Raw genomic sequence first — 13,081 nt, forward strand, 5'->3', positions numbered from 1 at the left:
TGTGAGAAATTACTCTGGCTGAAAGTTTGTTACTGCTCAGTCTTTTGATGTGCTCTTAAAAAGTAGCACAAATACATCACGCGCCCTGCATTCAACATAATAATATGCAGATCCTTATATTCGTTGCTAAAGTATACTTTGTTTCCTGTTCCTTTCAAAAAATGTCTACTTGGGTTTTAAAAAGGTTTGGTTTTGGAGAAGAAAACCCTCAAGCCTTCCCTAGGGTCTTCCTTGACACATTTTATAACCACAAGGGAGCAGTCTTCCCTTTGATGAGGTCTTCTCTCCACCTCCCCAGAAATGAAAGAGCAAGTGTAAGTTTGCAAACAGTCTAAAAGCTCTTTCCATTAGCCCTGGACGCCGGAAACCACAAAGGGCAGTCAAGTCTTGATTTTCAAGGAGAAAGCCTCTGATAAACTTTCGCTCAGCCGCCAGGAGATCTGCTGGTTCCTGGGAGGAGCTCTTCTGAAACCTTGAAGATTCATATGCTCTTGAAGACCCAGAGCTGTGGATTATAGTAATTGAAAAGGTTTGGTGGTTTTGGAAGATTACTCTGTTTTTGGTGTGCTCTCACGTTTCCAGGCTAGGGCACCGAGCAGAGAAACCCCTTTTGTTATCTTTTGAAATAAGAATATCAGAAGGGAAGACAGGTTTGAACTGTGGATTGGGGTTGGGGGTCCTAAATCTTTGCCTATCACCTCCGCCTAGATCTTTATAAAGAGATCGAAGAGAGCAATGAAGTTAGGAAATCATGCAACGTTTCCTTGAAGCCTGTTCTGGAACCTAGCTTCCGGGCTCAGAAACTTCTCCAAAAACAGACCAGCTGCGTCGGGCAGTCTGAATGGACCAGCATCTTTGCTTTGAAGATTTTCAGTCTCATCTGCTGAGAGGGTCATCTCTGCAAAGATCTGTTTGCTTTTTGGCAAGTGATGGAGAAACGTAAACAGGCCGGATTACTGACCTTGCCGTACCACCTGCGCCCAGTGCCCCTGGCCGTGCCGGGGTCCCTGCCCCGCCTCCCTCTGCGGGATCCGTTCAGGATCTCCTTGCGCCTGGACACCGCGTGCTGGGAGAGGGCGCCGGGTGGCTGCGCCCCAAGACGGCCCTACCTGCCCCTGTCTCTGGACGGTGCCTTCGAGCCCGCCTTTCTCCGCAAGCGCAACGAGCGCGAGCGGCAGCGCGTGCGCTGCGTTAACGAGGGGTACGCGCGCCTCCGAGACCACCTGCCCCGAGAGTTGGCCGCCAAGCGCCTCAGCAAAGTGGAGACGCTCCGCGCCGCCATCGGCTACATCAAGCATCTCCAGGAGCTGCTGGAGGGCCACGCGCAGGGGCAGGAGGGCGCCAGTCCCCCGTGCAGGGCCGAATGCAACAGCGACGGCGAGTCCAAGGCCTCGTCGGCGCCCTCGCCCAGCAGCGAGCCCGAGGAGGCGAGCAGCTAATGAGCGCCCGGCCCGCCCCTCGCTGCGCCGCGCGCCTTTTCGGTCGGGTCTAAGGTTCTCTCCGGAGGTGGTTTACATTTGTAATCTGGTTTTTTACCTCCAGAACTAAATCTTAAGAAAAAGAAATGAGTGCCTTAGAGGGGAAAAAAAGATTTTGACATTCTGGTTGTTTCCACCTCCCACCTCACCCCCCTTACTGGTTATGTGCCTGTGACTTAAAGGCGCTTATTAAAGAGAAACTTCCTTCTTCTCAAATACAAACTGTACCAGATTCTGAACGCCTCAAAGGGTGAAAACAACAGGAATTTGCCACAGTCAGCGGGGTGGGTAAATTAAGGACGTAAATACTAAAATAAATACAACCTTAAACAAAGAATTACCCAAACTAAATAAACGACAGCCCTTAAAATGAGAGGAACGTTTTCCTGCATCCTTCCTTTGGGAATTGAGGAATTTGATAGACACCGTGCTTTGGATGAAGGTGACTCCAAGCTGACACTTGAGAACACATTTGCCAGAGCGCGTTGCTGGACCAGCCTGTGCTGCTGAGTGTCGGAATGGCAGTGCTAGAGAAGACAGTTCATATTTGAAAGATCCTCGTTTATCAAAAAGTGGTCATTTGGAAACTTCATAGCATTTAGCAGATAATAACATGTTAGTGTCAGTGACCTTTTTTGGAAGAAAACTCAAGATTTGTACGAAAACTTATTCCTCTGAGTTCTGTCCGTTGTTTTTTCATTTTCCTTTTCTTTGCATACCCCCTTGTTCTCACTTCATGTAACATTTTGTTAAATGTGACCTTAAAAAAGAAAAAAAAAAAAAGGAAACGCTTGCATGGTCGAATGGGAGGGATTGAGGTTGGTACATTCTCAAACTTTTATCACCTTGAGGCCTTCCAGGTATATACTGAACTTGTCTAATGACTTTGGTAGTTTTTTTTTTTAATACTTAATTCTGGTCATTTTTTTCCCTGAGAAACAATTATAAATTCAGTAGATAAGTCAAATGCTTGTTGACATGTGAAGATAAGCTTCCTCTCTCTAAAGTTGCTTCCTAATGTGCTGAATTTCCCTTTCCACGGAGACGCTTTGGTATGGGGTGAGAGGGTGTAGGGGTGCTGGGAAAAGGACAAGGAGAGAAAAGTTACAATGGTGAGAGCCGGTTCCAGGTATTATTTCACTTAACCCCTACACTGAGGTAGGTTTTATTACTCCCCTTCTACAGATGTGTCAACCCAGGGAAGCTAATGAACATTTTTGATGTGCCAGAAGTTTTGTTGTGTGCTTTACACATTTTGTCCTATTTAATTCTCATTAATCTGTGAGGTATTATACATATTTTATGGCTAAAAACAAAAAACAGAGACTCAGAAAGGTCCCTTGCCCAGGTTAGTGTTGATAGGATTAGCTGAGCTGAAATCCAGTCCTAAGTCAGCCTGACCCCAAAGCCCAGGCTGCTTTCTCCCTGACCATGCTCTCCCTTGCTCTGTCATTTGCTAGCTAGGTGACAGCAAATGCTACTTAACCTCTCTGCAACTCAGGTTCCTCGCCCTCGTCCATACTATTTCACAGAAGTGTAGTTGAAAGGCTTGGGTAATCTGCAAGATACAATCCGATGATTGTTTGTAGTGTTACTGTTTGGAAAAAGTACTGTTAAAATGTATTAACTGCCAATATTTATAATGATGAATACACTGGGGTTCTTTTGTTTCTGGATGCTCAGTTAAATGCTGCGCAATGAACGATTCACCACCAAACTACTTTTTCTTAAGAAGCAGGCAGAGCCTTGTGGTTTGAATAAGCAAGATGTAACAGCTATTTTCTCTTACTCATTAGGTAGTTACATCCTCACAAAACTCCATTTTGTTCTCCAGGCAGGTTGTTATTCCAAATGGGGGTTTCAGTGAAGCAAGTGTAAGTGACGTATATTTACTAATTAGGAAAAAAAAAATGGGGAAACATTACCTTCCTGGCTGAGTTGGAGGAGAGGCTAAATGACCAAATTGTTAATTGGGGAATCTTGAGAGACTTTTTTTCAGGGGTCTTCAATAGGTGGTAGTAACACTCTCCACTCCTTTATTCTGCTCCAGCCAAAGGGCAGTCAACTTGACATTCTCTTTTCTGAAGCAGGAATAATAAGAATAAAAGAATGTATTTTGTTTAGTCTATACAGACTATGTGGTTTCTTTTTAAAGCAGGAGAAAATGACCTTTTCTTCATTTACTTCTTTGAAATATGTGTATAAAATGTGTGAATAAATATAATGTACTCTGCTGACATGGGTGGTTTATAAAGAGAGGACAAAGGCAGTTTTAAAAGAGAACTTTATTCTGGATAAAGTGCCTTGAGAGACTTTTAATGTGGTTTTGTTTAAAGCTCTATTGAGAATAAGGCAATGATTTTAAGAAATCTTTTGGAAAAAAATCAATAAAATCCCAACCCAATCATGTAATTTTTTTTAGAGAAAAAAAATCAAGCAGTTTTCCTGGAACTTTCCTGATGGCTTACAGGAGGAGCCCCAATCCAGGAATGAGAACTTTTAAAATATTCAGGCTTCTCTTTTCCTGTGATTGAACACTTAATTAACCATAGAACAATCTGACTTAGGGAAGAACAAAATTAATTACCAAGAAGTTATGTAGAAGCAACGAAATGAGGAGAGTTTTATGGAAATAATGAATTCATTAATGGAGAAAGATTTACATGTCCTTCAAGATCTCTCCTGGTTTTTTGGACACTCAACTCAGACATATCCATTGATTACACTGTATTGCTTTTAGAATATTCCTTGTGGTTCATGACAATGATTAATAACTCTGACACCCTACCTCTACCCTGAGGGTATAAAGAAGGAGCTGTGGGAGAGTGTGCCCTACAGCTTGACCTCTCATCTACCTGGTGACCTTGGGTAAGTCCCTAACTTCAGTGACCTCAGTTCCCTAACCTAGGACATGTGAAGATTAGATTGCATGATCTTTCAGGCCTTCCAGCTAGAAAATGTCATTCTTCTCACATGTGCAAAGTCCTCAACTAGAGGAAACAAATGTTGGTAAGGCCTGCCCACTTCCTGCCACACAGCGCAGCAGTGGCTCAATGCGTCTGTATCATTTTTTCCCACTAGAAAGGTCCAGTCCCAGAGTTGCAGCTTACTCTTTTTGAATCCTAGTTGCTATTACAATGCTTAATTTTTAAGAAAGGCAACGTTCATAATTTTTTGAAGAATCTTACAGTCTGGAGGGAAAATGGACCGATTTCACCTCAGTATGAGGACAAAAGGTGTGTTATAGCTGGGGTCCAAAATAAAAAATACTAGGAGGATATACAGAAAGGAGGGACTTGTTCTAGCGTTAAGTGAGGAGGGGAGTAGGAGGAAAGGCTCTAGGGGATGCAGCATTGGGCAGGTAAAACTGGAATGGTCTGGCCACTTGAAGCAGCAGACCAACAGGGTATTGCAATCATTAAGAAAGAGGAAGTAAGGACTTAAACTAAGGCAGTGGCAGTGGCAATGGGAAGGAAGTAATGGACTGGGAGATGGTGTGGGAGTAGCATTGATAGGTTCTGGACACTGAGAGGATGGGGTTGGGGATAAGGAAGAAGGAGAAGTTAGAGACAACTCTAGTGAGTTCCCATCAACTGAAATCGGGAAGCAGAGAGAGAAGCTGATTCACAGGGTACCAGTCTTTCTGGAGATGCTTGCTTTAAAAATAGCAACAGGCTACTCCTGTCCATAAGCATTTGAAATGCTGATGGCACAGTCCAGAGGGAAGCCAAGGACAGCTGTAGATTGAGAGGCAGACACATGTAAGTAGTAGAGGCAGTAGATGAGATCTCCCAGAGAATACTGATGACAACAAGAGAAGAGAGCTGGGGCAGGCCTATGCTGAAGGAGTGGCAGAAGAAATGTCTTTGAAGAGGACTGAGAAGTTGGAAGAACCAGACTGGTGTGAAAGCATGGCAATTAAATGCAGATATCATTTTATAAGAAGGGAGTGGTTAACAGCATTATGTGAATCAGAGATGTCAGCAGGGAGTTTAAGTGCGATAAGGATCCATTGGATTTAACCATTAAAAGACCACTAGAGACCTTTATAAGAGCATAAAAGGGATGGGATGAGAAAGCAGAGGATGAAGACTGCCCTTTCAAGATGCCTCACAGTGAATAGAGGAGAGATGGGATGATATAAAGGGACACCAGACTGAGAAGATGGGATATCAAAGGCAGTGCTGAGCCTGAGGTCTCACAGGTGAAGCGGCTCTAGTGGATGACAAGGCCTCAAGGAGTGTGAAGTCAAGTGGAGGTAAAGATCCTAGGAATTGGAGAGATTAAAGAACTGGGAGGGCAGCAGGTTGGAAGGTAACCAACTAAGACTGAGGTGGGTGTTTATGTCACTGAAAAAGATAGAGCAGGGTCTGCCATTTGCAGACAATGGCAATGAAAATGAAAAGAGGGTTGTATGAAAAGTACAACTGTGTTGGTTTAACAGTGTTCCTTAGGTACCATCTGGTTTCAGAAGCATTGAGTTAACAGTTCTTAATGACTTGGGCAAAAAGTTGCACTAAGTCCTCTGTGATGACACAAAAATTTAATGACATTCATATTTATTTCATATTTTACAGTTTCATGACTGTAAGTAGCTCTCGAAGTTTGCCAGTGTTTATTATATGAGGTAATGATAATATACACAACACCCCTTGCCCAAGAGTCTGGCAGCAAATAACCTATTAAGCATCTATTTATTAATATCCTTTTTCCCCCTGTGGTTTCTGGGGCTAAAAAAAAAATACTCTTCTCATATAGAATAGTTTTAACACAGCAACCAGGATAAAGTAGATTTGCAGTAGGTTAAGAGCTGGAAAGAAAGAAGAAAACAGCATTTTATTTTCTTCCCTTTGTGGAATTTTTTCTAGAGACAGGAAGACGAATAAAACAACCTAGGGAAATAGAACAAGGTTTGGAGGCGAGTAGAATTGAGATGCCCTTCCGTTATCTGGATCTGGAGAGATGGGGTCTGTTCCTCTGGCCTAACCATTTTTGACCTGTGGGTAACATAACATTAACTCAGGACACTTGAACATTAACTCTCATCCTCCTAACTCCAGGTGCTATTAAGCCTTAAGTGAATTTGAGAGCAAGGTCTCATCAGGCTGGGGAAAGCATTTCACAGGATGAGTCAGCACTACCCAGCTACAGCCAAGCCAACTGAGGGTCAGATGGTGTATTTCAAAAGGTTTCTGAGCTGTTTCTCTCTAGACAAAGGTTTTCTTCAAGCTCCCAAAGTTATCATTGTTTTCTCCCCAAATGGACAACAATCCTACCCTTTGCCCTGGGAATGACACTTCTGATGGAGATGTGGATAAGCAGAATCTTTCTCTGCAGAGTGATCACTGAAAAGGCAGACTCTACCCCTTCTTGGCCCTCCTCTATCAGCCATCACCAGCCCTTTCATCTCCACGTTGGCAGACAGGCTGCTGGGAGAGGGCAGAGAGCCTAGAGTTACTTTATATTTTCCTTATTGGTCCATGAAACAACAGAACTATCCCCAGCTCTTTGATTATCATGGCTGAGTTGTGTATGTGTTCTACGCGCAGGCTCTCTGGGTGGTGAGATCGGTTTTTAATCCTTTCGTAGCTATTTAGCTGCGTCCTTTGGTGAAAACGTGTCAGCGTCCTTTTCACGTTGGGTTACTCACTGTCATTAATCATGGCTTAAATGAAACCGCAGATGTGGCAGAAGGAAGTGCATCCAGACAATGAAACTCTCCAAACTGGTTTTTGCCTGCAGAGCAAACCTTGAGGGGACCACTCCTGAAGACATTTCTCATTTCCCTGAAGTGGAAACATCCCTGAAGAAGGAATCTTATCTTGGAGTCATAGGACAAGAAAGGGCCTTGGGAAATGACCTGGTTCAACCCCAGGGGTTTTAGTGAAATGAAGGATTAAACCATGCAGGGCAGAAGCGTATCTTCTCATTTTAAAAGACCTCTAATGACAGAAATTCTCCACCAGCAGACATTTCCTGAGGGCCTATCAGCAGCAGGCTAGCCCTTATATGTATTATTCTCATCTGATCTTCACAAACATCCTATGAAGTATGTATTACATATCACTTCCTTTTTTTTTTCACTTTCTTTTTTTTTTTTCCTTTTTCAAATGGAGGTACTGGGAATTGAACCAAGTACCTCGAGCATGCTCAGTATGCACTCTACCAATTACGCTATACCTCCACCCCCTATATCACATCCATTTTAAAGATGAGGAACTGAAGCTTAGAGAGGTTAAGTAACCTATCATACAGGCAGGGGAGAGGTCAGAAAGGTTCTAAACACAGAAGCTTCTGTTGTTACGGAGTTTGGAGACTGCCACCCTGTCAGCACATGGATGCTCACCAACCTGGAAGCTCTCTGAACCCCTTTTGGGTTTTTATGGAGGCGTCTTTACATAGCCATAATTGATTAAAAAATTGGTCATCGGTGACTGAAGTCAATTTCCAGCCCCTCTCCTTTCCCTGGAGGTCCAGGGTTGGGGCTGAAAGTTCCAACCCTCTAATCACTGGTTGGCTCCCCTGGCAACAAGGGACCCCTCCTCAGGGGCTTTCCAAAAATCACCTCACTAATATAAACTCTGATGTGGCTGAAAGAGGCTTGTTATGAATAATGAGGCACCTTTATCGCTCTCATCACTTAGGAAATTCCAAGCATTTAGGAGCTCTGGGCCAGAAGCCAGGGGTGAAGACCAAATTTATACCTGTTATTATAAATCACAATACCACACAAGGACACTACCCTGAACAGCCACCAAATCAAGAAACCAACTGCTGGCCAATTTACAGATTCTATTCAAGTTTCACCAACTGTCCCAGCAATGTCAGTTTTTCCTTTTCGGCCCAGGATCCTATCCAGGAATATACATTACCTTTAGTTATTGTGTCTTTTCACACTCCTTCAGTCTGGAACACTTTGTCAGCCTTTCCCTGTCTTTCATTTCCTTGACAGTTTTAAGTGTACAGGCCTTCACACTGTACGATGACTGTCAACCTGGGTCCTTTTGGTGTTTGCGCATGACCAGACTCAGGCCATGCGTTCTCGACAGGAACATCTCAGAGACGGTGCTGTGTTCCTCTCTACCTCACACCAGGAGATGCAAATTGTCCCACCACTGGCCACGTTAACCTTGATCAGTTATGCTGGTGTCGCCAGGTTTCTCTACCTTAAATTCACCATTTTAGCCTCTGTGACTGATTAGTATCTGAAGGAGAGTGAGGTATTCTGATATTATGCCAATATCCTTTTCTTCATCAAACTTCAACCAACTTGCCTCCATATTCATTGACAGCTCTCACCTGCAACAGTCGCCTCCACAGTGGTTGCCAAATATGGATTCTCTTATTTCCCTTGGTCCTTCCATATTTATTAATTGGCATTCTCCCATAAGGAAGAGCTTTCCCTTCCTCAATTCATTATTCACTTATTTTTATTAGTATGGACTCATTCAGTAGTTTGTAACCCATCAATATCATTTTTGATATTGTTCCTAAGTGCTCAGATTGTCTCCAACTTGATTGGGGGTGGGGAAGTCCCTTCAAGCTGGTTCCTTTTACATGTCCCACCCCCATCATTCATTGAGCATTTCATTATTTTTCTGGCACAAGAAGATGTTCTTTCTCTCTCGCACACACATCCTTGTGATTTATCAAGAATGATCTCAGTAAACCCCGTGAGACTTTTGTGTAATTGTACATTTTTCTGCAGAGAATCTAGCCTAGCTTTTATCAGATTCTCAAAGAAGGTCCCTGCCCTCTGAAAGTTTAAGGACCATGACTAACACTTCAAGAAATGCCTAGCGGTTCTTTCAGATTTGCCACTTTTCAGGTTCCTTATTACTGGGTACCTTGGAGGGGCTTTAGCCTTCTTGCTATCTCTATTACTTCCGTCCTAAAACAATTTCCAGCTTATAGGAAATGCTCAATAAATGCTAGCTATTAAGATTATTATGGAGGATTCCCATGCTCTGGTGCTAGATCCTTCAGAGTCTGAGCCCGGAAAACTCTCATTTTCTCTGAAATCTAATGATCCATTTAGAGTCTCTCTTCTGCACTCCTGCAATGCATCTTCAAGTTGCCTCTTCAATGGCCTGCAGCACCTTAATTCAAAGTGTCTAATTCCAAGCTCATGACCCTTTCAAAATCGTTGAAGTTTTCAAAATCGCTAAGTTTTCCTTAGCACTTCTGTTTAGCTATCCTTTCCATGCCCCAGGTGCAAAAAGTGTGGATTCAGTTGACTCCTCTCTTTCCACGTCCCTCCATCATCTTATCACTGTGCCAGCCAGGAATCTTATGGTCTTAAGAAAATTCAAATCAAAATGACCTAAGCACAAAGATGTAATTTTCCCCCCCTCATGTAACTGGGAAGTCCAAAGGTATCCTTTTGGGCACAGATAAGTCCAGTTCAAATCTTAACATCACAGGGACTCCTGCTTTTTCTACCCTTCAGCTCTGCTTCCCTTTATGTGAGTTCCATTTCTCAGACAAGTTTGCTTATGTGGCAAGATGGCTGTCAACAGGCCCAGGCCTACATCTTATCTTCTTATCAACACCAGAGGAAGAAGGCACCTTGCTCTTGGGAAACAGAAAAGCTCCCAGGATTAGCTTTTATTCTAACTGGATCATGTGCTAATTCCTCAACCAGTTCCTGGGGCTGGAGGCTTGGGGTGGAGGCAGTGATGCTGAGTATCCAGGTCTGAGTGGCGTCAGTCCACCCAAACCACACAAAAGAGAATGGAGATCGGATGGTTCTCCAAGAAACATGGGTTCTACTGCCAGAAAAAGAGGATTTACGCAGGGCAGACTATCAGCTAATGCAAAGTCTGAGAAATGGCAGCTAAGGATCTGAACAGGTAAGTGATGTAAGCACTGAAATGAAGAGAGTGAAGTATTTTAGCAATATCCAAGATTTAGAATTGACAAGACTTGGTTGAAGGTGAGAGAGGAGGAAATAAAAAAAGACACTAATTTCTAGCTTAGGTGATTGGCCAGTAGTAGTGTCTTCCCTGAGAGTGGGAACAGATTTTTAAAGAAGGAAGAATAATGAATTGAATTTACATGTTGATTCTGAGATGTTTATGGGAACTTTAGGTGGAGCTGTCCAATAGATGTGGGTTGGTCAGGTGAACGTGGGGTCACCAGCCATGGGTGATAAGCCATGGGAGTGGGTGACAATGAGTCATGAAGAATGCACACAGTGAGAAGAGGGCCAGGATGTGGCCCAATTAAAATGTTTTCAGGAAGTGTTCTGAGAATGATTAATAGTATCAAATACTACAGAAGGCAAATAAAAACTAAAATTGGTCCACCTAATTAGCAACTACAAGGTAACTGGTGATGCTGGTGAGGAGTTTCCTTCGAGTGGTAAGGACTCAGCCGGGATTAAGAATCAAGGATGGGATGGGAGCTGAGGAAGCAGAGGCTTAGGCTACAGACACCTCTCTGAAGTAGGGTGACTATGCACAAAGATGGGCTGGGATTCAGTGTCTTTTCCCTATAACATATATTCTTCAAGGGGTCTTCTTCCCCCAGAACTTGGGCAAGTGCCTTGGTGCCTGATTATACACAGGTTTTCTCCCATTCTGGGAAAGAAACACATAGCAACGGAGGTGAGGCAAACTCCAGAAGTCTTTCTCAAGCTAACACTCTAAAGTGGGGTAAATGATTATAGGTTCCTGGGGTCCCTGGAGATGCTCAGTGTTTTGAGGGCTACCTGTCATTTACTGATTTGTGGACTAGGACACAAGGCAAAAGGAGAAACCTGTTTTACACACATTCATCAAGCAGAGTAAAGTCTTTACAGTTCTTCACAGAATCCTTACTGGTGGTCAAGATCTCCGATCTGCCTCAGCAAGGCCAAGCAAGATGACTAGTCCCGTTTAAAAGAAATTTCTGTGAGTATTCCAAATGAAAAGTTCTAGACTGGTCTTGGCTGGTTCTTGGGCTGAACAGAAAAAAGCAGCACAAGATGGCTAAATGAGGCAGTGTGACATCAAGAAAACAGCATTAAACTTGGGCATCAAAGCGCTTGGTTCTCTATGCCTGGCTTAGTCCTTGGGCAATCTGCCAGACCTTTGAGGCTATATTCTAAATTGTAATGAGGCGATAATACCTATCTTGCCAACCTCATTAAATTTCAGTGAACAACTCACATAATCCTCCCTCCCTCCCTCATTTACTAAGGACTAAAACCATATGTAAAAATGTTGGATAAACTGCAAAGCAAGAATGGTGATTTTTAATGTATTAAGCACCTACTACATGCTTGGCATTTCATTCATTCACTTTATATCTATCAGCAAAGTACAAGTTCAGTCACCACTCAATTCTCTGTGGTATGTCCCCCTTATAATATCTTTTCCTTGGATCATTGGTGTTTCAGTTATCAGTTTTAGAGCAAAAGCTTTTAAAGATCAGAATCTACTGTAACAACTTGGTATACTCCAAGGTGCTTAATTAATAATTAACAGCATCTTCATACTCAGCTGATCCAGACAGACACAAATCATATTGTCTGGACAACATGAAAATTCCATATATTCAAGCAATGGAGCAGATGCAAAACTAAGGATATAGGTATGAAATAAGGACAGAACGAATTGTGCGAGTTGTGTATTGGAATATCAGGTACAGAGAGTTGTGAATGTTTCAGCAATATAGATGATACTTACAAGTGATTTTCAGAAATAGGAGAAAGAAACTCTAATGAAGATGAGGGAAAAAGGCATCTTAAGCGAAAAAAATTGGAAAAGCTAAAAAAATGTTATCTTGTGGTTAAATTTTCAAAGGTTATATGAAGATCAAAATGGGAGCATCTTAAGATCTGCAAGATTTTATTCAATATTTAAGTCTTCAGTTCCTTGTTGCTCCAGGAAATATTCACAAAATTAGAAAATTAGTGAGTATTTTTATTTTGTTTGTCTCTTGAATTGGTTTCCCCAACCATATGCTGATGACAGGAATGATACAGCCCATCATCAAGGTGTGAATGTCAGTGCTTTTAAAAATATTAATGATAAACCTACTGACTGTAGAAGCCTGAAAAAGGGACCAAGATGTGCACAGTAGTAAGACTCATTTTCATGCCTGGAAGAACCAGACAGTGTCTTATCAAAGGGCTTTCCAGCTGCATCCATGTGCACAGGCATGGGGTACTTTTACTCACAGGAGTAGAAACAGCTGCTTACTTTAGCTTCACTTGAACATTCATTTTTAAGTGGCTTTTTGCCTCAAATGGAAAAATAACATCTTTAGAAGAAAGAAAACAATGTTTGTATTATTCTTTTTGAACTCAAAATATTAACCACTACCTTCTATGGTCATTAACAGGGCCAAGTTTGACAGAAATGCCACATTTAAGAGAAGCTTACAAAACAGAGACACCATTGCACAAACCATTCCTTTCTGTTTTTCTTCCTCACCTACTCCCTTCTCCCCTCCCCTAAGAGTAACTTTCAAAACATCCAATCAAATGTAACATATGTATTTAAGATGATCTGCAGCATTTCTTGCACTGACATCAGTTGGTTTTTGGAGGGGACTATGCTATGAACTGGTTTCAAATGACTTATCACTGGGGAAGCCCTGATAAGGAGGAGCCCACA

At 42.6% G+C, this 13,081-nt stretch overlaps 1 protein-coding gene across 1 annotated transcript; it reads left to right on the forward strand.

Annotated features, from left to right (window-relative positions):
- Positions 1–366: 366 nt before the first annotated feature.
- Positions 367–3,632, forward strand: ASCL4 (achaete-scute family bHLH transcription factor 4). The gene has a single exon (XM_031462824.2). The coding sequence runs from the start codon at positions 930–932 to the stop codon at positions 1,437–1,439; it is 510 nt and encodes a 169-aa protein (XP_031318684.1). The 5' UTR covers positions 367–929; the 3' UTR covers positions 1,440–3,632.
- Positions 3,633–13,081: the final 9,449 nt, after the last annotated feature.

This window comes from Camelus dromedarius, chromosome 11 (assembly GCF_036321535.1).
Source record: "Camelus dromedarius isolate mCamDro1 chromosome 11, mCamDro1.pat, whole genome shotgun sequence".
Classification (NCBI taxonomy): domain Eukaryota; kingdom Metazoa; phylum Chordata; class Mammalia; order Artiodactyla; family Camelidae; genus Camelus; species Camelus dromedarius.

What these genes read in the sequence shown, in the direction of transcription:
- ASCL4 (XM_031462824.2), top strand. Translation starts at nt 930, where the DNA reads ATGGAGAAACGTAAACAGGCCGGATTACTGACCTTGCCGTACCACCTG.